The sequence below is a fragment of the Sminthopsis crassicaudata genome, chromosome 1, assembly GCF_048593235.1.
Source record: "Sminthopsis crassicaudata isolate SCR6 chromosome 1, ASM4859323v1, whole genome shotgun sequence".
NCBI classification, from domain to species: Eukaryota; Metazoa; Chordata; class Mammalia; order Dasyuromorphia; family Dasyuridae; genus Sminthopsis; species Sminthopsis crassicaudata.
Genome location: NC_133617.1, coordinates 529,892,078 through 529,915,265, shown reverse-complemented (window position 1 = coordinate 529,915,265; position 23,188 = coordinate 529,892,078). Strand labels below are relative to the sequence as shown.

Genomic DNA, 23,188 nt, shown 5'->3' with positions numbered 1-23,188 from the left:
GTGTAAATATATACACAAGTACATTTTTGCAATTACCATCACTTAAAAAATTCAAATAATTCTCTTTAGTATGTTTCAAATGAGCATATCTAAAGTCTAATTTTTAAAAATGTAAACGTACAACTAGACTTTACCAAATAGTAACATGTTTATTTCACTGAAATTCTTAAAAATATTTATCTGTAGTCGTCACATAAAACATCCTAATGTAAAAAAATTAATGGTTTAAAAAAAAAAAAGAAAAGAAAAGAAAAGCATGAAAAACAGACCCAAAATGTTAAGATTTTATTTACAAAGCTTCTTTTGTTGTACAGAAAGTAAAAATGGTATTACAACCTTGGTGTAACTGGTAGCCATCAACAATCAGGATTCACCGATCACAGCTGCTCTCCCTGCTATGGCAACAGTCATAAGAAAACCTAATAACTCTGACTATTTTGTTGGGATTAATTCCCCAAATTTGTTGGTAACTTGGATATCCAATGGGGAATGATCGGAGGAATGTAGAATGTCACAGGAACTACTCTTTGGCTCTTTAGGTGTCCTGGGGGCTTGGATTATAGCTACCACTTCTTTTTACAGCTACCAAATCAATAGGAGAAGTCCACACAATACTGAACAGTTCTTTTTTCAGATCATTTGGGGTCTTAATCATCTTCTCCTTCTCCTTCGTCATCTGTTTCTCTCTTCCTTTTTTCACCTTTCCCAGTCTCTTCATCCTCTATACAATAAAGAAGACACATTTTAAGACCCCTGGATAAGAAATTTTTACTTCAAAATAAATGAAATTATTATTAGCTACACTTTTAATTCATATATTGATAATATTTATTTTTTCCAAAAACATGCAAAGGTAGTTTTCAATATTCACTTTTGTAAAAACTTTGTGTTCCAAATTTTTCTTCCTCTTCTCCCACTTCCCCACATCAAGCAATCCAATATAGGATAAACAAACATGTGCAATTCTTCTAAACATATTTCCATATTTGTCATGGTGTGCAAGAAAAATCAGATCAAAAGAAAAAAAACCCAAGAGAAACAAACAAATAACAACAAAAGGTGAAAATACTGTGCTTTGATCCACATTCAGTCTCCATAGTTCTCTCTCTAGATGCAGATGACACTTTTCTATCACAAGTCTTTTGGGAAGAGCCAAGTCTATCACATTTGATCATCATATAATCTTGTTGCTATGTATAATGTTCTCTTGGATATGTTCACTTTACTAAGCATCAGTTCATGTAAGTCTTTCCAGGCTTTTCTGAAATCAGACTGATCATTTTGTATAGAACAATAACATTCCATAACATTCATATACCATAATTTATTCAGCCATTCTCCAACTAATGGGCATCTACTCAATTTTCAGTTTCTTGCCACTACAAAAAGGGCTGGTTAGATAAACTTCTTAATGTAAGGTGTAACAACAGAAGAAAATTTTTTCATGCCTTTTGAAGCATTTTTTTAAACTGAGTAAAAGCCATACATGATTCTTTTTTTTTCTATAGTGACCTTGTTCTTTTCTCTTTCTAATTCTAATGGTCTTACCGGTTATGGGGGAATTCTGTATACATGGTATAACCTGTATATATGGTATATTTTAATTTCAGCAATATATTTGACAAATCTTTGAATATAGAATGAAAGAATTTATACTTATTAGTAGAAGCTTTATTAATAGAGGTCCTCTGTTATAAGGTTGACCTTGGTAAAACAGGATTATTTCTGATAAAACTAATAGATATTGGGGGGGAGGTTTGCAGAGGAAAAGTTTTCAATTCATTCTTTTTTATTGAGCAGGTCAAGAAAGCATAGGGGTAGGAAAAATAAAGTATCCCAGTCTCTCTATTCCATGCCAAAAACTCTGGAAGAATATCCAAAAGGCACAGGATAGATTATCCTTGGGCTAGAAGTTCTAGTTGTTTGTCATATAACAGAATGATGAGCAACTCCTGTCTTGAGAGGTAATAGAAAATTAATAAGATTCATGGATATGAATATAATATTCACCTGGCTGAGAAGTGACAGCTCACCAAAGGCTTGTTACCATACTACCAACCATGCATGGGACAGACAAAACAGTCCCCCAAGCTGAACAGGTTCAGACTCATGGCAGAAAAAGGGGACTACCCTCTCTTCTATAACATGTGGTTAGGTTTTTTGGGGTCTCCAAAATGCAATGAGTATTATTCACATCCACTAAACGTTAGTAGGTGTCAGAGGGCCATCAATCACACCCAAAACCTTAGGGGAGGGGAAAACTGAACCACTGATCAACCCTAAGGCATATCATAACCAGAACCACTGTGACTGAGAACAAAAGCATGCAGGGATGTGAGGGAAGCAAAAAATTTGTTTATAAGGGAAGGGCCTTTATAGGGTACAAGTAAAGAAAATATGGTGGAGGGTTAAGGGCACTATTGTATGGAATCTGAGGCTCTGTCACTTATTCCTGGAGTGATCCCAGGCAAATCACTTAAATTCACTGGGCCATAAAATAAGGGGATTTGGACTGAGGAATATTTAAGGTCCTTTTCAACTACAGGTCCTGTGAGCCTTAGAGAAAGGTAAGAGGCATCAATTTCAAGAAACTGAAGCTGTTGAAGATCCCATGAACAGGGTTAGATTGCACTGTGGGGGTTTAATTCTGGGCACCACCTTTTAACAAAGTGACTTCTTTCTAGCTAGCAGCCAAAGTGGTGAAAATCCGTATGCTATATGAGAAAAGGTTGGAAGAAATGGGAATGTTGAAAAGAGAGAAGAAAGACTAAGGGACATGTTATTTTTCAAATACCATAAGGATTGTTCTGTAGGAGGAGCCATAGGTTTGTTATTCTATGTCACAGAATAGAGTTAGGACCAACAAGTAGAAATTACATGCAGTTTTGCAAACTGTAAAGCACCATATGAGCTTTTATAATATATTAAAAGTTGCAAATGTCCCAAAATGAAATGAATTTCATTTTCTTAAAAGCTACTATTAAAAATATTTAAGTAGAAAACAGAAAATCAATTATCAGTTCGACAGTGTACTAGGCAGAAAAAGATCAATAGAGGAAAGAGAGTGCTCACTGAAGATAAATAATAATTAATATTTATATAGTGCTTTAAGGTTTGCATAACCTTTATGAATACCAGCTCATTTGAGCCTCACAACAACACGTAAGGTAGGAGGCATTGCTACCTACATTTTATCGAAGAAACTAGGCTTAGAGGACAAGTGCCAAGGGTCACATACCTATTAAATATCTAAGCCAGGATTTGAACCTGAGTCTCTTGACATGTAGTCCAGTACCATCCACTATATTATTTAATAGCCTAATTATTTTCTGGTTATTGTTTTTAATATTTGTTCTATCCATCTCTAAAAGGATACTTAGCACTATATGAAACTTGTGATAAAATACTCTGACAAACCTGGAGCAAAGTTGCTAAGTTAAAGGAAAATAGAACATTATAATGATACTATAAAAAAAAAGTTTTAGCCTAATTTGTAAACCTTCATCTGAGATTTATATAATCAAATATTCTTCTATTTTTATAATAAGCCAACTGCAACTGAACAATAAAAGAAAGCTCTCTCTCTAGATTTAAAGTACCTTCTATTAATGTTCCTGTGTACTTGGCTCATATGTGAGCAATCACCTTCCAGCTTCACCTCATTTTTTTTCTAGTTATATGGGGAAAAATAAGATACACTACCAAATTTTTTCCTTTCATTATGCCTGGAGGAAACAGAAGCTCATTGCCTCTGGGATAAAAAGAATCTCTGGGTACAGCAGAAAAAACAATGAAATTGGAATAAAAAGACTCTTGGGTTCAAACCCTGGTTACAATATTGACTATTAACTTTAAGAGAACAGTATTTTGTATCATCTACCTCACAGGATTGTTGTGAACACAGTGTTCTGTAACCTTTCTAGTGCCATAGGAATGCAGGGTACTATTGTTACTTCCAGGGCAGAAATGGGTGTGATTTCACAGGAAGGAATTAGATAAATATTTGTTAAGTGCCTCAATTATTTTCTCATTTAATATTCATAACAACCCTGAGAGGGAGGTAGAATTATTATCCCCATTTTGTAGTTGAGGAAACTAAGGCAATCAGAGATTAATAACTTGTCCAGAATCAGATAGCAAGTAAGTGTTTGAGACTAGATTTGGATTCAAGTCTTCCTGATTCCAAATCTAGTTCTCTGTCACCAGTTGCTTCTAACATTCTGGCACTCTTTCTTCATTATATTAAAGTGATTTGGGAGAATAAGGGACAGAAATATTGCCTACCTCTTTCCCAGAATTCACTGAGATTTCCTCTTCCTTCCAACCTTCCTGACAGTAGCATTTCTCATTCGTAAAAGCAGGCTGCCCCTCATCCCCCTCTACATTTAGAAAGATCCAGAAGAGCCCACAATCCCCTTCTCAGTGGTTATGGCTCCATAACCTTCCTGTGCTTTGGCTGCAAGGTGGACAAAGTCATTCACATTGCTTTAATGAGCAGGGAATTACAAACTACAATCCCCCCGGTAAGATGGCAGGCCACCAGGCCTTACCCCAGGCCTTACCATCTGTCCTCCTATTGAACTCTTTGGACCACTCAACTTTACTGTAGTTACCTGGATACTGGATTCTACAGACCCCCTGCCCTACAATTATCCTAAGAACTACCAGTCCTTTCTAGCCTTGCAGCTTCTATGTATGCAATTTCTCCCAATTAGAATGAGCTTCTCAAGACAAAGGAATGTTGGTATTTTTCTATTTGTATATTTAGCTCTTGTCATAGTGCTGAGTATACAGTATGTGCTTAATAAATATTTTTTCATTCAATAAGGCTGCATGCCTTATTCTACTAATTAACTAAAACAACATGGTTCAGTAGAAAGGATAATGGATCTGGAGTTAGAAGACCTGGGTCTAAATCTTGGCCTGCCACTTATTGCCTGTGACTTTTTTGGATGCCAGTTTCCTCATCTGTAAAATAAAGGCTGAAGAGATAAAAGAAAAAAGGACATACAAAAATACTTTCAGCACCTGTTTTTGTGATGGCAAAGAATTGAAAACTGAGGGGATACCCATCAATTGGGGAATGACTGAACAAGTTGTGGCACATGATTAGGATGGAAAACTAATGTGCTGTAAGAAACAATGAAGGAGATTCAGAAAAACCTGAGGAGACTTACATGAACTGATGCAAAGTGAAATGAGCAGAACCAGGAAAACATTGTACACAGTAACAGTAATATTATAATCAATTCTGAAAGACTTAGCAACTCTGATCAATACAATAATCCACCACAAACTCCAAAGGACTCATTTTATAAAATGCTATCTACCTCTAAATAGAGAACAAATGGACTCAGAGTACAGATTGAAGCATATCTTTTTTTTCACTTGTTTCATTTTTCTTGCTTTTTTTTTTTCTTCCCCCTGGAACATGGCTGGTAAGAAAAATGTTTTGCATGATTTCATATTTATAACAGACTTTTTTTTTTTTTTTTGGGGGGGGCTCCTTAAGGGGTTAGGAAACAGACAGAGGGTGGGAGAGAATTTGGAACTGAAAATAAAAACAAAATTAAAAAGTAAATAAGTAGCTTAAAACTGCAAAAATAAGTAAATAAAGAAATAATGTGAGGGGGTTTGGTCTTGATGATCTCTCCAAAGCCCTTCCAACTCTAAATCTATAAAGACAAGCACTCCTAAAAATACAATATACAATTAAGGCATACCTTCGTCTTCATCATCCTCATCTTCATCTTCCTCATCATCATCAACTTCTCCATCATGTCCAAATTCTTCTTCCTATAGAATGAGACATAATCCTACAATATTATGGAAATACCTTGATGTTGTTTTCCTTTTCACATACTATTTACATGAGATTTCATCAGGGAATTTTATTAGAAATTTTATAAACATATATAATAGCACCATCAGGCCAGAATAGCTCTATTAATTTTGTACTATATTTTATTAATTCCATTTTAATAGAAAGGAAATAACTTGTTCCTAATATGGGAATTGTTCTCAAATTAGCCATGTCCATTTATTTGTTAGAGCAAAGAACAAAATTTATAAAAGAGTCAGAGGGAGGCAGCTAGGTGGTGCAGTGGATAGAGCACCAGCCTTGAATTTAGGAGGACCCGAGTTCAAATCTGGTCTCAGACACTTAACACTTCCTAACTGTGTGACTCTGGGCAAGTCACTTAACCCCAGCCTCAAAAAAAAAAAAAAAAAAAAAAAAAAAAAAAAAAAAAAAAAAAAAAAAAAAAAGTCAGAAGAATGAAAATGAGGAAAGAATAAGCATGAATTTGAAATATCTTGATTCTGGCATATTCAAACAAGTTACTAATGATGAACAATGGGATATGAATGGAAGAAAGAGCACAAATACGGCTTTATAATAATTTCATATGACAGTTTAATGGATCTAAACTAGTTGCCCTATTAAAGAGATGAAAAAGATCTAAAAACTGCATTCATTGGGAAATATTTTCCAAGTAGGCATATTGCAAAATTTTATAGAGATGGAATGTAAATTTTATAGTACACCATGATGTACAATGTATGCATGAAATTTACATATATGTAATGTGACATAAATTTTATGAATAAAATCAATTTACAGGAAGTTTAGAGAGAGATACAAATAGCAAAGTCATCGCAAGGGCATTTAGTAGTACTGTACAAAAGCTGGGACAAATTTATACAACGTGAAGAGAGTTGCACAGAGTGGCAGACCTGTATGCACTGCAATCTCTATTACTGGAAATAATGCTCACATTAATGAGATCAAAAGGCTATTAGAGTATTGGGATATATTGTATTAAGTAGAGGAAAAATCTATGAAGTTTTTCAATGAAAAATTCTTTCCCTTTTTCCTTCTCATATGTATCACCAGTACACAAAAAAGAAGTATAGGTTTTATAAAGACTAATTCTAAATAAGTATAAGGTAGAGAGTAATGCAGATTTATTTTTATCTAAGTCAGCTAAATGCAAAATAGTGTATCTTCAGACTTTAGAACTTGATGAGTCCTCAATAGAATAAGAATAAGATATCTAAACTTGCCAATCAGTCCAAGTCAATGATCCAAGTTTTCCAGAGTACCATTGCCCTCATTACTGTTTGATTTTGTGCTCTTCTTTCCACTAATTGTAAGGGGAACTTGCTACTCCATTCTGTCTAAGAGAGACTTTTACACTAAATAAACATTTGTTGAATTTTAAAATAAATCTGAATTAAATAGTTAAATATTATATTAATATGTCATCAGAAATGCTTTAAATACTATTCATTCTCACAGCTGCTAATAGGTTTTGAAATATTTATTCAACAGACCTCTCCACTGACATCATATTCATAATCATCTCCTTCTACATCATCCTCTTCATCATCATCTTCTTCATCAAATTCATCTTCTTCATCTTCATCTTCCTCATCTTCTTCATCTTCTCCCTCTGGAAAGAAAGATAATTAAATGTACTTAGTTTAAATCTTTTTAAGTCCCTCTCAACTATGAAATTTAAAGTTGCAAAAATCTAGCATGAGCACACCTTTCTACATTTACTTTACATCACTCTCATCATTTTCATGGATTCTATAGTTCAGTCAAAACTAGCTTACTTGTTGTTCCTCCAAATGACATTTCAGTCCATATTTGTACAGCTTTGTACGAGTTTACTTCTCCCTCTTAGAATCCCTGGTTTTCTTCCACATAAAAGCCTTTTCCTGATGCCCCACTGAAAAAATTGCCCTCCCTGAAAAAAATTGTATATGTATATATGTGTGTATAAATATCTATATATAAACATATTTATGTTACCTAATAATTTCAAATTTCTCCTGACAGACTAAGTCCCTTGGGAGTAGCTGCTACTTAGTTTTTGATTTAATACTTGGCACATGGTAGATGTTTAATATATGTGGTTGACTGCATATAGAAATACCCACGTGAAGCACCTCAGAGGAAATGATAAAGTCTAAATAACAAGTAATTCTGGGAGTAGTGAGGTAGCACAGTGGATAGAGTCCCAACTCTGGAATCAGAAGGACCTGAGTTCAAATCCAGCCTCAGACACAGACTGCATATTAACACATATTAACTGCATGACCCTGGGCAAGTCACTTAACCCCAATTGCTTCTCAATTCTAAAAAAAAAAAAAAAAAAAAAAAAAAAAGGAAGGATTCTATTTGAAAGTACAAAGTCCAAATTTTGGTGTAAAATTACAGGGCTGTAAGATGCAATCAAAGTGGTTGGGTGATTACTCTGCCACCTAAATGAGTGACTGAAGTCAAAGCACTGAAGGTATCCCAACAAAATGCTTTAAAGTTTCTGGAATGCAGCAAAATATAGGCAGTATTACTGTGTTTGTTATAAAGTTCCTAGTATCATCAACTTTGATATATACATATATATATGGCACATGTTGTCAAAATGTGAGTCAATGTGTCAAATTTTGCCAAAAGATGAGTTACCTAAATAAAAGGGGTTGAGCAGCATATTTCAGTTCAGGGAAATATAATACATTACATGAATGAGGATCCAAAAAAAGAAAAGAAAAGAAAAGAAAAGAAAAGAAAAACTAAAGTATGGCCTCCTTTCCTCCCATAACGTCATAATTTAAGACTGGAAAATAATATACATGGCATTACAAGGGTTAACAGCAAAATGATTGTACATTTATAATTCATATCAGATTGCTTGCTGAATTAGGGAGGGTAAGGGAAGGAAGGAGAAAAAATTTGGAACTCAAAATCTTACAAAAATGAATGCTGAAAACTCTTTACATGTAATTGGAAAAACAAAATACTATTAAAATGGGGAAAAAACTAAGACAAAACAACCACATATACAACAACAACAACAAAAGCCAAAGATGAATGCTTCAGAATTATGAAGAATATGAATGTCTCAAAAGGAGAAGAGAAGAAATATCCATTCTACCCCTTTGTAGAGGTGGGAGATTCAAAATGTTGTGCATTATACATAATTTCACACTTTGTCAATGTACTGATCAGTTATACTGATTTTTAACCCCCTCTTCTTTAAAAATATCAATTGTTACATGAGGTTGTTATATAGTTATATGGACTCTCCAAGGGATTGGGGTGGGAAAATTAGATATACACTAGGGGAAACTATGATAATGGAAAAAGCAAAAGAGCAATAAAACCTTTTTTAAAAGGCAATTTGAAAAGAGACCTGTGATATCAAGTGTAAATGCAACACACCTCTTTTTCTTCCACCATTTCAGAGATTTGTACCTGTGAAATCAGTCACTCCAGCTCCCATAACATATAATTTAACATCTAACAGTTTTTGAGTCCTTGAAGAGAATATATCCCATTTGAACAAATTGATATGGATTGGCACATGATAGTATAGAGGCAAAACCAGGTTCCCTGAAAACTAAGTCCAAGCCCAATTTCTCCTATATGAAATTTTTGAAATCTTTACGTGACAGTAACCTTCTAGTCACTTTATAATGTACATGTTGTTTCTTATATTAGAATGTATTCTTTTTAAGGACATGGCTTATTTCATTTTTATCTTTGTATTCCTATTACCTAGTACAGAGACTGGCACAGCAAACAATAAGTGCTTAATAAATGCTTGGTGGATGGATTTCTGAGTCATACGAGTAGCAAGATAGAAGACTAGACAAAAAGTTCTGCATCAAGAGAAAGATTTTCTGGTATTTTTCTGGCCTAAATAATAACATCTTTTTTTTTTTTTTTTTTGAGGCTGGGGTTAAGAGACTTGCCCAGGGTCACAGAGCTAGGAAGTGTCTGAGACCACATTTGAACTTGGGTCCTCCTGAATTCAGTGCTGGTGCTCTATCCACTGTGCCACCTAGCTGCCCCCAATAATAACATCTTAAAAAACTCTTATTGGACAGGCAGCTAGAGATTTTCTGGATTAATTAATTCACTGTGGTTAAAGCACCCCCAATTGGTCCCAAATAAATTCTCACACACAGAATAAGCAAAAAACCAGATTATGTCCCTGCTCCACAGGATAGTGGGATCACGCAAGTAAAGCCAGGGAGAGCCAAATATTGCAGGGAAGTGTGGGGTAAAGATGGTCTCCAAAAGGAAAAAAGCTCTAGAATGAACTGCTGCCCATATAGGTGCTATCTTTCCTACTACTGAGGGCAAGGAAGTTTTCAGAAATCCACCCATCATCTAAGGGTCAGGGTCCAGATCAGGGCCTGGATTAAGCAAGCAATGATTAGCTGCAACATAAGTTTGCGGCATAAGGCCTATGTCTTTTAGCAGTGTCTCCAGGTTATCTCTACTTATCATGGTTTGGGGTTGCTAGAAATATCCTTGGTGGCCAAGTTTAGACCACATGCCGAGTGAAAAAGATGCTTCTGTTTCGAGGCTCAGGGGTACAGTCAGAATTAAAGTTACTAAATTAAGATGATGGTGCAACCTTACAGTCAATGGCCTAGACTGAAGCAGAAAGTCTAAGAAGTACAGAGTGTGAGAAAGGGATTGTCTTTCCCCACAGAAAGATGGCAGTAGGTCACAGATGGCTAAGATCCAAACAATCTGAAGGAGCCAGTCTGTAGCCAAGGGGCAACACAAAGATCATCTGCTCCAATGAAGGGCTTGTAAATAATGGGTATTTGGGAAACAGGGAGGAAGTGAGGTCTGGTTCTAACAAGTTACACTAATACAGAAATAAATTGTGATTACCTTCTATATTATCTCCTTGGGACCAGTTTTTCCCTTCTCCAATCCATCTTAGTTACCTATTTTCTATCCCCCCCCTTTTTTTTGAGGCTGGGGTTAAGTGACTTGTCCAGGGTCATACAGCTAGGAAGTGTTAAGTGTCTGAGACCAGATTTAAACTGGTGCTCTATCCACTGCGCCACCCTAGCTGCTCCAGTTACCTATTTTCTAACTAGACAATTACCTATTTTCCCTAATGCTTTGATCAGATCACTTCCCCTGTGCAAGCATCTTTAATGGCTCCCTACTAAATAGTGAATAAAATCCAAATTCCTCATCTTGACATTCAATACCTTCTCCCTTTGTTCTCCCCCGTTCTTCCAATTTTGGTTTCAACTCCTCTTTTTAGTTCTTATTTTACTAACTTATCTTTTCTAGTTCTTCACATTTCCTGGACTCCAGTAAAAGAGGACTACTCAGTTCATGGTGACTGCATATTGACCAAGAAATCATTTTTTTTTCAGAGGCTTATTCAAGTATTCAAGCTCCCCTCAAGTTATTTAGGATTTTAACTTATACACAAATTATCACCATTCATAATCATTCAGCATAAACAATTTTTTCTGATGGTTATTAGAATGAAAAAAAAAATGTGTCTGTAATAAATTTATAGAATCCCAAACTATAAGTGTTGGGTTTAAAGTCCCCAATCCCTATGCCAGACTCCTAATTTAACCTTCATGGATCTCAGTTTTCTCAGTTGCAAAATGAAGGTGCTGGACTTGATAGATAGTGGATGTGGTTCCCCCCAGTCCTAGATCTAAGATGTAAAAGATCACTTGGTTATAACTGCAAAATGAAAATTTCCAGTTATTTATAATATATAAAAAGATTTAAACCTGAAGGAGGGATCCCATTGGGAATACAATGTTTACATAAATAAACAAAGCAATCTCGGAGATCAGAGATTTCTTACTCCTTTTATAGATGCTACAAACTAATGTGTTTTTCAGAGTTTTTGTGTGCTACTACCTTGAGGTTTTACCTAGAATTCAATCCCTTATCATTCATTCTCATCATTGCCCCCAGCCTGCCTTTTCTATTTTCAATCTCTTCCTTTTCTAAAAAAGAGATCAATGTTCATTGCTTGAATTAAGCTGTTATTAAAAGTCATATGACTTGATCTGGATCACAGCTAAAGAACGGAAATACCTTAGATATCACCTCTCTAGTCCAACCCAGTACTATAGCCAAATTGATATATGAAGCCCTTTTTTTTTCTGTTGCACAATTGTGGATCCCATGGATCATGGCACACCAATATTATCCATGAGGTTTTCTTGGCAAAAATACCAGAGTGGTTTGTCATTCTACTGCCATTCCTACTCCAGTGGGTTAAGTCAAACTGAGGTTAAGCAGCTTACCCAGGATCACATAGCTAGTACATGGTTGAGTTCATATTTGAACTCAAGTCTTCTTCTCTAATTTGAGTGCTCTATCCACTGAGCCACCTAACTTGTCTCTTAAGGACCCCTCTAGTTCTCACTAATATTTTATGACTGCATGGTCTGACAATATAACAAGAAGGTAAAATCTAGATTATTTTAATCAATACACTGTCTAGGTAAGAGTTACATGAAAACATAACATATAACTAATAGAAGAGTTGGTTTTCATATTCTGTTTCACTGCCTGCTCTGCAAAGTGATTTAAATTTATCTTTATTTTAATTGTGAAAATAGAATCAAATTTTCTTCTGTATTTTAAGAATTGAATCCATCTTTCTCAAGCCTATTAATTTCTAAATTATAGTTATATATCCACAACCTAAGAGTTCTTATATGCTTTAGAAAAAAAGAGTCCAGGATTTGGGGACTCTAAATTCTTAAAACCCTGACTCCATAAAGAAACCTTTATACCTTATTCCAAATGTCTACAAGACCCTATTTTAGAAAGACTTAGTTGACTTGATGCCTTGTTCTGATACAAAGGATAAAGCTGTCCATCCTCCAAATACAATTATGAAATTTTTAAAGTCACAATTTAAATTATTATTTTTTAAAGCAACAAAGTTCAGTACCCTAATATAATAGCTTGAGAAATACAAATCATGTTTTCAAACTCACCTTCATCGTCTACTCCATCTACTTCAGCATCAGAGTCTGGGGCTTCTTTGTCTTCTTGGTCATAGCCATCAAGGTATGTTAATTGTGGAAGGAGTGTGAAGACACTTTCTCGATAATCGTTCAGGTTTGTCACCTCACAGTTAAACAGGTCCAGGCTTTTTAGATATTCCAGCTTTTTCTGAGGTAAGGGATTAAAAACAATTACATAAATTTAAAAGGAATAGAAATTTTAGAGGGAAACAATTTTATTTTGCTTCTTGTTAATCAATTAGGTACTGTTAATTTTATTCTGTAGGTAGAATAAAGAAAAAAATAGAATTTATTTTATAGGTAAAATAAAGGAAAAAAAAACTCACAAAATTTTTTACTGATCCAGATTTGATTTTTTAAATTATTCTTCCCCTCTGATATGTACCATCATAGGAACATGATTAATAGTTCAAAGAAATAGAGAAATAGCAATATTAATTTTCATTAAAATTCTGATTTTTTCATAATATGGTATCTCTTATACTAATCCTTATTTTTTTTTAGGTTTTAGGCTTTGGGGGCAGTTAGGTGGCGCAGTGAATAGAGCACCAGCCCTGAATTCAGGAGGACCCAAGTTCAAATCTGTTCTGAGACCTAACACTTCCTAGCTATATGACCCTGGGCAAGTCACTTAACCTCAGGGAAAAAAAAAAAAAAAAAAAAAGGTTTTAGGCTTAAACATCCAGTTTATAGTGTGTTACAATAATCAAATAATCAATTAATTATTTTTCTGGGTGCTAAAAATAATCTTAGCCCTATTCTGTCAAGAGCATTCAAGAAATACAAAATAACCTCTCTATTCAAAGTTCTTATGATCCAATTGAAGTGAGGACAGAAATCAAGATAATACAGTCCTTAAGAGTGTATAACAGGAACATAAAATATCCTGCCTCCTTCAATGTTATCAGTAAGTCGGGGGAAGGGCATATAAAAGTGTAGCCAGTACTGGAAAGCATAGTTAAGGAAACAAGGAATGAGAAATGATATTTAATATGAAAAGTTTGTTCATTATGGAGCAGGAATTCCAGAGCATAGTAGAATGGTAATCTGCAATGGCATTGTAGGGAAGGGAATGAAAAATATTAAGCATGTTAAAATGGATTCAATTTATTGTATTTACTGACATTTTAAAGAAAGGTTCACTTATTTCTATACATTTTACTGTTTTTTCTTTTTTAAATAGAAATTGATGTATAAAAGACGTTTTCAGCATCTGTTTAAATTATGTAATTTGATAATTTCGTAATAATATAGTCTACTATATAGTTTCCCTAATATTGATCCAACTTTGCATTCCTATATAAATCCAACCTGGTCATAATGTAGAATCTTTCATGAAATATTTCTGTGGTCTTATATAATTTTCTTTTCTCTGGTTTGTCTCTCCTTAATTTAGGTCCAGAGGACATATTAGAAGAGTTTGGAACGATCTCTTCTTTTTCTATTTTTGCAAAGAGTTTATGTAGTATTAGAATTGTCATTTGAATGTTTGATAATTCATTTGTAAATCAACTTGGTTCTAGAATTTTGGTTTGTTGTTTTTTTTTTTCTTATTTGGGGGTTCATCTATAACTTGGGCTTTTTTTCGGGGTTTTTGCATATAATATGGCAAAATAGTTTCTAATAATTTCTTCTGCTTCATCTATTTTGATTTGTCTTTTTTATTTTCTGATAAAATTAAAAATTCTGATAAAAAAAAATCACTCCAACTAATGGTTTATCTGTGTTATTATTTTACTTCAAAATATCAGGTTCTAGTTTTACCAGTTCAATGGCTTTGTTTTTCTGCTTTTAATTTTTAAATCTTTTCTTTGATTCTCAGAATTTCTATTTTATTGTTCAACAGGGTTTTAAAATGTTTGTTTTCTACTTTGTTTTTTCAAATTGCATCTTCTATTGGTAATATTGTTCTTTATTTTTTATATTGATGAAACAATTTAGAGATATAAATTTTACCTTTACAATTGCTTTTTTTTTTTTTTTGAATCTTAAAAATTTTGGTATGTTCCATTGCTGTCACAATTTTCTCTGACAAAATTTCTTTGTTTATAGGTTTTTTTTAATCTATTCTTTGAATAAGTTAATCTTATATTCAAAAATACTTGAATATAACTTTGACTGCATGTGGTTGGTAAAGGATGTGCTTAATATTTCTACTCTGCTTCATTTGTTTCTGAAGTTTATATGCCCTTAATAAATAATCAATTTTTATAAAAGTGCCATGCACAACTGGGGAATCCTTTCTATTTCTATTCAAATCCTTAATTTCTTTCTTACTTTTTGGTTAGATTTATCTGTGTCTAAAGAAGATAGGTTGAAGTTACCTATTACTATAATTTTACTGTCTATTTCTACCTATAACTCATTTAATATTTCCTGTAAATATCAAGACACTATCCTATTTATTCCATGTACCTAGTTTTGGTAAGGAAATGCCTTAATTTTTTTCCTTTCCTTTTTCATTTTTAAACTTCCTTATTAGCCATGTTTCAAAACATACATGAAGAAAAATAAGTTAAAAGGTGTATGCTTCAATCTACACTCTCAGAGTTTATCAGACCTCTCTCTGCAAACAGCATTTTTCATCACAGGTCCTTTAATTGTTTTGGATCACTGACTTGATTCAGAGTAGCTAAATCTTTCACAGTGGGTCAGCCTTATAATATTGCTGCTACTGTGTACAAATATATACTGTGTCCTAATTTTGCTGACTTCATTTTGCATCAATTCATATTTAAGTATTTGCAAGGTCTTTTTTTTTTTTTAAACCCTGTCACTTTCTCCTTGTCATTTCTTATGTTACATAATAGTATTCTATCACAATCATATAACATACCTTGTACCTTGTTCAGTCATTCCCTAATTGATGAAGGAACTGACTTACATTTTCTGATATTTTTTCAGCCTTTGGGTTTTTTCCTAGTGTTTGTAATTGCCTTATAGAATTGTCTGTGTTAAATTGTTTATTTTCCAAATTCTCTTAGATAGATCTTGTTTCCATTCTCACTTTTTCTTCTCATTTCATCTGTTAAGACCATTTTCAAACTTGCTCAATTTCTTCTAGGAATTCCAATAGCTAAATGGCAAATGTGTGAGTTTCTCCGAGTCTTTCTTTGTGGATGACAACAGTGTCATCCTCTTCTAAGTTGTACCTTGAATGTCCCTGACTCCAACATATGCCTTTAGTGTCAGTATCCTCCGGTTTACTCATTTTTCTATCTTAATTTCATGAGTTGGAATTTGTGTTAGGCCTCTACTGTTAGAGAGTTGGGCTGCTCTGTTGCTTCTCATTGGCAAATTTGAGGTGAGTGAATTGAATTTTTCTTTTTCTCAATGAAAGCATGTTATCAAAGCATATTTTTAAAAATATATTTTTATTTTCAATTCCAAATTCTTTTTTAATTAAATTTTTATCTCCAAATTTTAACTTTTTTTCTTTCTTTCTTTTTTGGAAGATATTTTTCAACAAACATTTATTTTCTCTTCTCATTCACTTCCCTTCCACCCCCTATACCCAATGAAAAAAAAAAAAAAAAAAAAAAAAGAAGAGCTCTTGTAACAAATATGTATGGTCAAGCAAAATGAATCCCTGCACTGGCCATATCCAAAACTGTCCAAAACCATTCTTCACCTCTTGGTCAGGAGGTCCTTCATCACTGCTCCTCTGGAATTGGGATGGTCATTGCATTGATCAGAGATGTTTCAAATCCTACAAACTTGTCTGTTTTTACAATACTGTTGTTATTTTGTAAATTGTTCTGCTTCTATTCACTTCATTAGTTTTGTATGATGGTTCGCTCAAAACCCCTTCTTTTTTTGAAGTGTCAAAAATTGTTTCTCATAATATAAACCTTGGGATTTCTTTGCTATGTGGTAATATCTATTAGTAAAATGTAAAATTACAGGGCAGTTTATTATTCAATATAGTAAATATGGTAACATGAACAGCATAAGACTGTGATTTAGTTAACGGAAATAAATTTTGCCTATACCTTTGGATTATTTCATGTAATTAATCACATAATATCTATTCCTTTCAAAATGGGAAACCAGATACCTTTCAGCAAAATGTCTGGCTCAGGAAGACCAAAGTCCAAAACAAAAAACTTAAAGAATTTTGAGCTTTAATAATAATCTAAATATGTGAAATACTAACATTTTGTAAATAAAAATTAGTAGTTTATTTCTTGTGAATAAAATAAATTATTAAAAGCTTTTCTAGTTGTAAAATGTTAGGCCTTAAAAACTGAATTTTAAATAGTAAACAAATCCTTTTTTCCAAATTGTTCATTACTTACCAAAGGTTCCAAGGTGCTGATATCTTTCAGTTTGTTTCCACTTAGGTTTAGATGCGTGAGATTAGGAAGTTTTTCTGCTAAAACATCCAGACCTCCATAAATTCTATTGTCACTGAGTTCAAGCTGGAAAAGAAAGGTGAAGGAGTATTAACTCTAATGAAATATAGCCATTCTATGTATGTATCAAATAAGAAAATTTCTAAATATATGTCAAAGTCAAATGAAACTTATTTCTGAAGTTACAATACATGTAACTAAAGCTAAGCTATAAGCTTTGCCCTATAAATGCCATCATAATGAGTATACAAAATCAGTTTTAGTTAAAAAAGGAAGAAAAAATAAACATTATTTTGTCTTATGTTGATTATAACATGTTATAATATTTAAAATTCAAAAATATATGCACTTTATATTATTTATAACATATATTGTAATATTTTTCTACTTCACATGAGAATAGTCAGTGCTCCTAGAACTCCTTATTCTGAACCTTACCATAACTTAAAACAACCCCTTTAAAAATAGTAATGGATTTTTTTCAGTTTGTGAACCATTTCGGCTAATATATTCAAACCTTCAAAAATTCTTCTTATATAGTTTTTTCGTTTTTTAAAGGGTGGGATGGGAGAGGGTTGTATTGATGGGAAATTCCTTACATCAAAGATGTAGCTCAGTCCTTTCTCCATGATTTAGAGTTTTAGAATGAGGGCTCTTATTCTTTTTTGAGTGTCATAGGTTACTTTGATAGTCTATAGAGAAGTCTATGAGAGAATAACATTTTAAAATGCACACAATAAAATACGTAAATTTATAAAAGAAATCAATTCTATTGAAATAAAGTTAACTATAGCTATATCTATTTATTTTAAAAGCTCATGAAACCCAAGTTGAATAGGATCTGAATTACTTGCTTGAGTTCTGAGAGTTGAGATGACTTGCTCACAACATGTGACAGAAGCAGGAGCAGAACCCAGATCTTTCTAAACTCCAATTATTTTCATATTGATTTTTGCTCATTTTCATTTGTATCCAACTCTTTGTGATCACATTTAGTGTTTTTCTTGGAAGAGACACTGGAGTGGTTATACAGATGAGGAAACTGAGGCAAACAGGGGTTAAGTGACTTCTTCAGGGTCACACAGCTAGTAAGTATCTGAGGCCAGATTTGAACTCAGGAAAATGAGCCTTCCTGATTTAAGGCACAATACTATCTACTTTGCCACCAAGCTGTCTAGCTAGAGAGATGGGGAAAAAAAATCAAACATGAAGCACACAAATAAGAAAAGAACTACATGTGATCTACAGTCTATTCCAAAAACTCAGAAAAGCATTGGTTGTAGATTATTTTTCATTGTAGAGAATTTATTGTAAAACCAAATGAACTTTAACTATAGGCCATCTGTTGAAACATTAAAAAAAAAAAAAAAAAAAACACAGAAGCCTTTTTATACAGTATTTTTGCAATAAAAATTTACCTTTTTACTTAAACCAACTTCTTACTAAGAATTAGAACTGCCCCAGAATTTCTAAAGATTCCAAGTTTTAGAGTTTGAATTAATGAACTATTACTTTCACTTAATGTTTACCTATTCACAAGAAAATAAAGTAATCCCAAGTAATTATCTATTTCCATAAATAGCAATGTTCTGTAACTTTGAGAAAGTTATGAGAAATTAAAAGACATTATCTAACCCTATATTTTCCCTTACAATAGTAAGCACTTGTAAGCCATAATTAATAATGCATTCTTCCCAGGCATTCTTTACTTTTTAGATGACAACAACCTATTTAATATATTTTAAAGTTAATTTAAGCCTAGATGAAAATTTGGGGTAAAATATAGCAATCAAGCTATATTCTTAGATAGTTTCAATCTCATAGAAAATGAAATGGGGTAAAAAATTTCCCAACAAATTAAATGACCTAAAAGCAAACTATTGGCAATTGTAGAAAAATGATTTCAATATGAAAATATTAAAAGTTCAACTACTAGTCAAGTTGTTCAATCTGATTCTATTTCCTCATCTATAAAATGAGAGGGTGGAATAATCTCCAAGGCAGATTTTGACTAATATTTTGTCATGCTACAGCTGGAACATAATTTATTGAACACATCATGTAAATCCTCATTGGGAAATCTCAACTTCATTCTTTGAATGAAAGGATAAATGCTTACCTTTTTCAGCTTAGGTAGTTCAGGGAGATTTGAAACTGTAGACAATCCAACATTTATTAAGCTGAGGAACTCTAAATTCACAAATGCAGCTGTTAAACCCTCAATTTTGCCATCATCTGACCTACAATTGTCCAGGACAAGTTCTTTTACCTATAGAGAAGAAGGGGGGGAAAAGATAATTTTACAATAAACACAGTTTCAGATCCCACTTTTCTCCAAAATGCCTTGCCAGAAAATCTTTTCAACAAAGTAAACTGTTGTATAAATGCAACATGACAATGTCTTTAGTGACAATATCCTAATAAGCCACAAGATGGGGGTATTACCCTATAAAATACATGTACTAAAAGGGGTGTATTTTATACTTTCCAAAGCAGAAAATATATTTTTAGTCAATGAAAAAATGAGGGAAGTCTTATCTCCTTCAACCTTTTAAACTTTTTTCAAACTTATTCCTAGATGAAGTAATATGAAGAGGGGAAAAATGCCAATATCCATATTGAGAGGGAAATCATTACTTCAGAGAAGGTGGTCATGGAAAGAAAAGATGTTTTGTGTTTTTCTCCCTCCCTTCAATACCAAGATCATGAAGCCTAAGCTTAGAATTTTAAATTTTGTGGTCAAAGAGAGGTTTTACACTTACATAGGCCTATTTTCAGTTTCTTCAAGATTCTTTCATCATGGAAAAAAGAACATATGATTTAATTTCTATATTCACTTAAGTAATATAGTATCCATTACTAAAATAATGCCAAATGAGTTTAGAAACTGTGAACAAATATATGATCTTGCCAAGTAAGACATATATTAAGCCCAATGCTAGTTCAAAATTAATTTACAAACCATTATTGAAGAAGACGGTAAAAGATTATGAGTATCACTTCACAGAGTTATCCCAGATCCAATTATACCAAATCATCTCAATACAAAAATTAAGCTGGAAGGAGGACAACAAATAGATGCAAAAAGGAACAGAATTACTGGCATTTTCATGGTGTTTGATTCTCATCATCATCATAATTTTCAAAGCACTAAGTGATCAATTTTCAGCATATTTCAAAGAAGGAAATACCAAATAGAGAAAGTGATATTATTAAAATAAGAGGAAGGATCTAGAGGACTTCAACAAAAAGTGACCTATACACCTACTTCTCATTTGTATAAATTCTTCTCCAGAGTGACTTTCACATTAATCACAGCTATACTTAAACAAAAATGCAAGAACAGTTGAGTCAAGGCTTTGTAGATTTTTCTATTGTAAGGCATTTTCTCAGTTTACATGACTGCCTAAAAGGTGCAAAGATCTTACTAAATTTACTGTTCATTGATAACCCCCCCCAAAAGTGTTTAACTTGGTAAAACAAAAGGGTATCTTAAAGACTTTCTTTCAACTAGGTATCTCTCAGATTCATACATATGTGTTATAATCATATAAAGATTTCTTGATAAATGTGATATTACTTGATAGATGTGCTAAATGTATCAGATACCAGAGGAGGCTATAGAGCCTCCTCAATGAGACTCACGACCACTCAAAAGAAATATACAAACAGATAAAGAATGTGTTTTGTACAAGTTAAGATAGGTTGAGTATACTCATAGAAAAGACAGACAGCTAGATATGGCACATGGATAATGAGCTATGCCCACAATAAAGAAGCAGAGGGAAGATTACATTTAGGAAATCATATAGATTTCAACAATCTCAAGTGGCTCCCTGATACAAAAATCCATCTAATAACAATATTCTTCAAGTGATGGTATAAGGCTATAAATCATGGATAACCACAATTAATGAAAAATCAAATCCCAATTCTATTAGCTATGTAACCTTATCATTTTCAGGCTCCATTTCCTCAACTCTCAAGAATGGATAACATCTATTCTGCCTACCTCCCAGATTTATTAAGATTAAATGTGAAAATACTTTTTAGGGCTACAGATTACTATACAAATGTAAATTACTCTTATTATAATAAAGGCCTGAAAGGCACCTAGAAGTAATGGATTTTCAAGATACCTATGATTTAATGAATAATATGAACCAAATAAGCAAATTATTGCAACCTTATGAAAACGTGGTCATGACTACATATTTCAATAAATTTGGAGACTTTGATCTAGGATGTTAGTATGTTTAGACTACTGATTTCAAAATCAAAGAATTTCACTAGCCAATCTATTTCATTTTCAGGTAACTTTAAAATTTTTACTTTCTATTTAGGTAAGATCTGGTGCCCTGTAACATCTATAGGTTCTTATTTTCCTTCCTCTCTATGGTCACAAATGTCAATCCTACAATTATTAAGAGTTAGAACAGCTAGTAAGCTAGCTTATCTTTTAAGTTGGTACTACTTGCAACCACTCATAAAATCAGGGGAAAGTAGAGGTTCACTTCTGGTGTTTTGAGACTACTTTTCACAATACTGCTTATGCAAAACTTTATGGTGCTGAACAAAGAACAAAGGCACAGATGGAGCCTTGTTGTAACAAATAAATGTTGCTAAGAGGTTTATATATTGCAAGGTTGCTTTTCCCCATGTGTCCGTCTGCTCTCTCTGTGCTATATGTGCTCTCCAGGGGTATCATGGGTGCTGGGACATGCTGTTGTGTTGACTGAGGTTTGAAACACATAAAACACTAAAAACAATTTGGAAGTGATGAATGAATCTGTATCCCAGGTTCCCCACAGCTGGGATCCTATCTTCTTCCTAAGATCCATTTGAAGTCAAGAGACTTTGATACAAAGACCACCTGATACTAATTATTTCTAATAGTGCAGCCTTATATCCCTGACTTTTACTCAATATTCACTTGAGAAGCCCTAGTTTTTTATCCCACAGAATTGTTAAAATTTGATAACGCATCTTACCCAATTTTTTATATATGTAGTTGATTTTTATTTTTTGAAGAAGCAGAAGACTTCCTCTGTGAAATCATTTAAGCCCCCATTTTCAGTTTCCTTAAAATAAGGAGGTTAGTTTATCTGGCCTCTAAAATTTTTTTCCAGATCTATTATTCTGCTAGACTTTTTACTGCTCTTTACCACATTATTCCAATCTGTTAAAAAGCACTTGGGATTCAGATTCTCTTATATATTATATTCATAATTATTCGTAACAGCTTTCTATAACCTAAATTTTAATAAGTATAGCATCTAATAAGTATAGCAAATGAGTCAATAATCAAAGGGACAAGTTTTTATACTGAGTACTATGCCAATTACACTCTAAAGTAAGAAATACAGATTTTAAAAAGCTTAGAAAGTCTAGGACTCTAAAACAAGCAATAATCAATCTATTTAGGCCAGGTTCAAATAACATAGTGACTGGCAATAGTTGAAGTTTTTAAAGCAAGGTTTCCATTTGTACCTACTTATATTTAAATTTCATTCTAATGTTTTCCTTAAAATTGTTAAGCAAATGTAGACATCAGATATTATTGATGGTTTTATTTTTAAAATTATTTTGGAATCGAAAAATCTCCCAAGTGTTAATTTAAATTTAAATTCATTTAAAAAAAAATTTATCTATGCTAGGGGAAAAAGTTAAGTGAAAGTTTTGAGCACAATAACAGAAAAAAAACACTTTTTACCTCAAGGCATGAGTGAGTGGGGGTGGGTGGGTGAGAAGAGCCAAGTGGAAGATGCAGAATAAAAAATAAGAATTGGCTCCTTTGAGGGCTATAAAATCTCTATGGATTCAACTTTTTATAACTAGAAAGATGAAAGTGGACCTCTATTTAATACTATTTAATACATGCTAATAATACTACAGTTAATCAGGATTTTGAAGCTTCTAAAGGAAAGTAGAGAAACAGAGTAAGAGGAAGGTACTAAAATCAGTGAAGGGCCCCATTGCTATTTCCTTTTTTGCTTAAAGAG

The 23,188-nt window shown here is 33.1% G+C and overlaps 1 protein-coding gene across 2 annotated transcripts in view; it reads right to left on the bottom strand.

Annotated features, from left to right (window-relative positions):
- Nucleotides 1–270: 270 nt before the first annotated feature.
- ANP32B (acidic nuclear phosphoprotein 32 family member B) overlaps nucleotides 271–23,188 on the bottom strand; it is a 32,775-nt gene continuing 9,857 nt past the window's right edge. For both annotated transcript variants that reach the window (XM_074281834.1, XM_074281833.1), the window contains exons 2-7: nucleotides 19,306–19,455; nucleotides 17,130–17,252; nucleotides 12,802–12,979; nucleotides 7,336–7,454; nucleotides 5,724–5,796; nucleotides 271–721 (exon numbers count right to left, since the gene is read on the bottom strand). In XM_074281834.1, coding sequence (XP_074137935.1) covers nucleotides 648–721; nucleotides 5,724–5,796; nucleotides 7,336–7,454; nucleotides 12,802–12,979; nucleotides 17,130–17,252; nucleotides 19,306–19,455 — 717 coding nt within the window. In that variant the 3' untranslated portion in view covers nucleotides 271–647. The remainder of the gene's footprint in view (nucleotides 722–5,723; nucleotides 5,797–7,335; nucleotides 7,455–12,801; nucleotides 12,980–17,129; nucleotides 17,253–19,305; nucleotides 19,456–23,188) is intronic.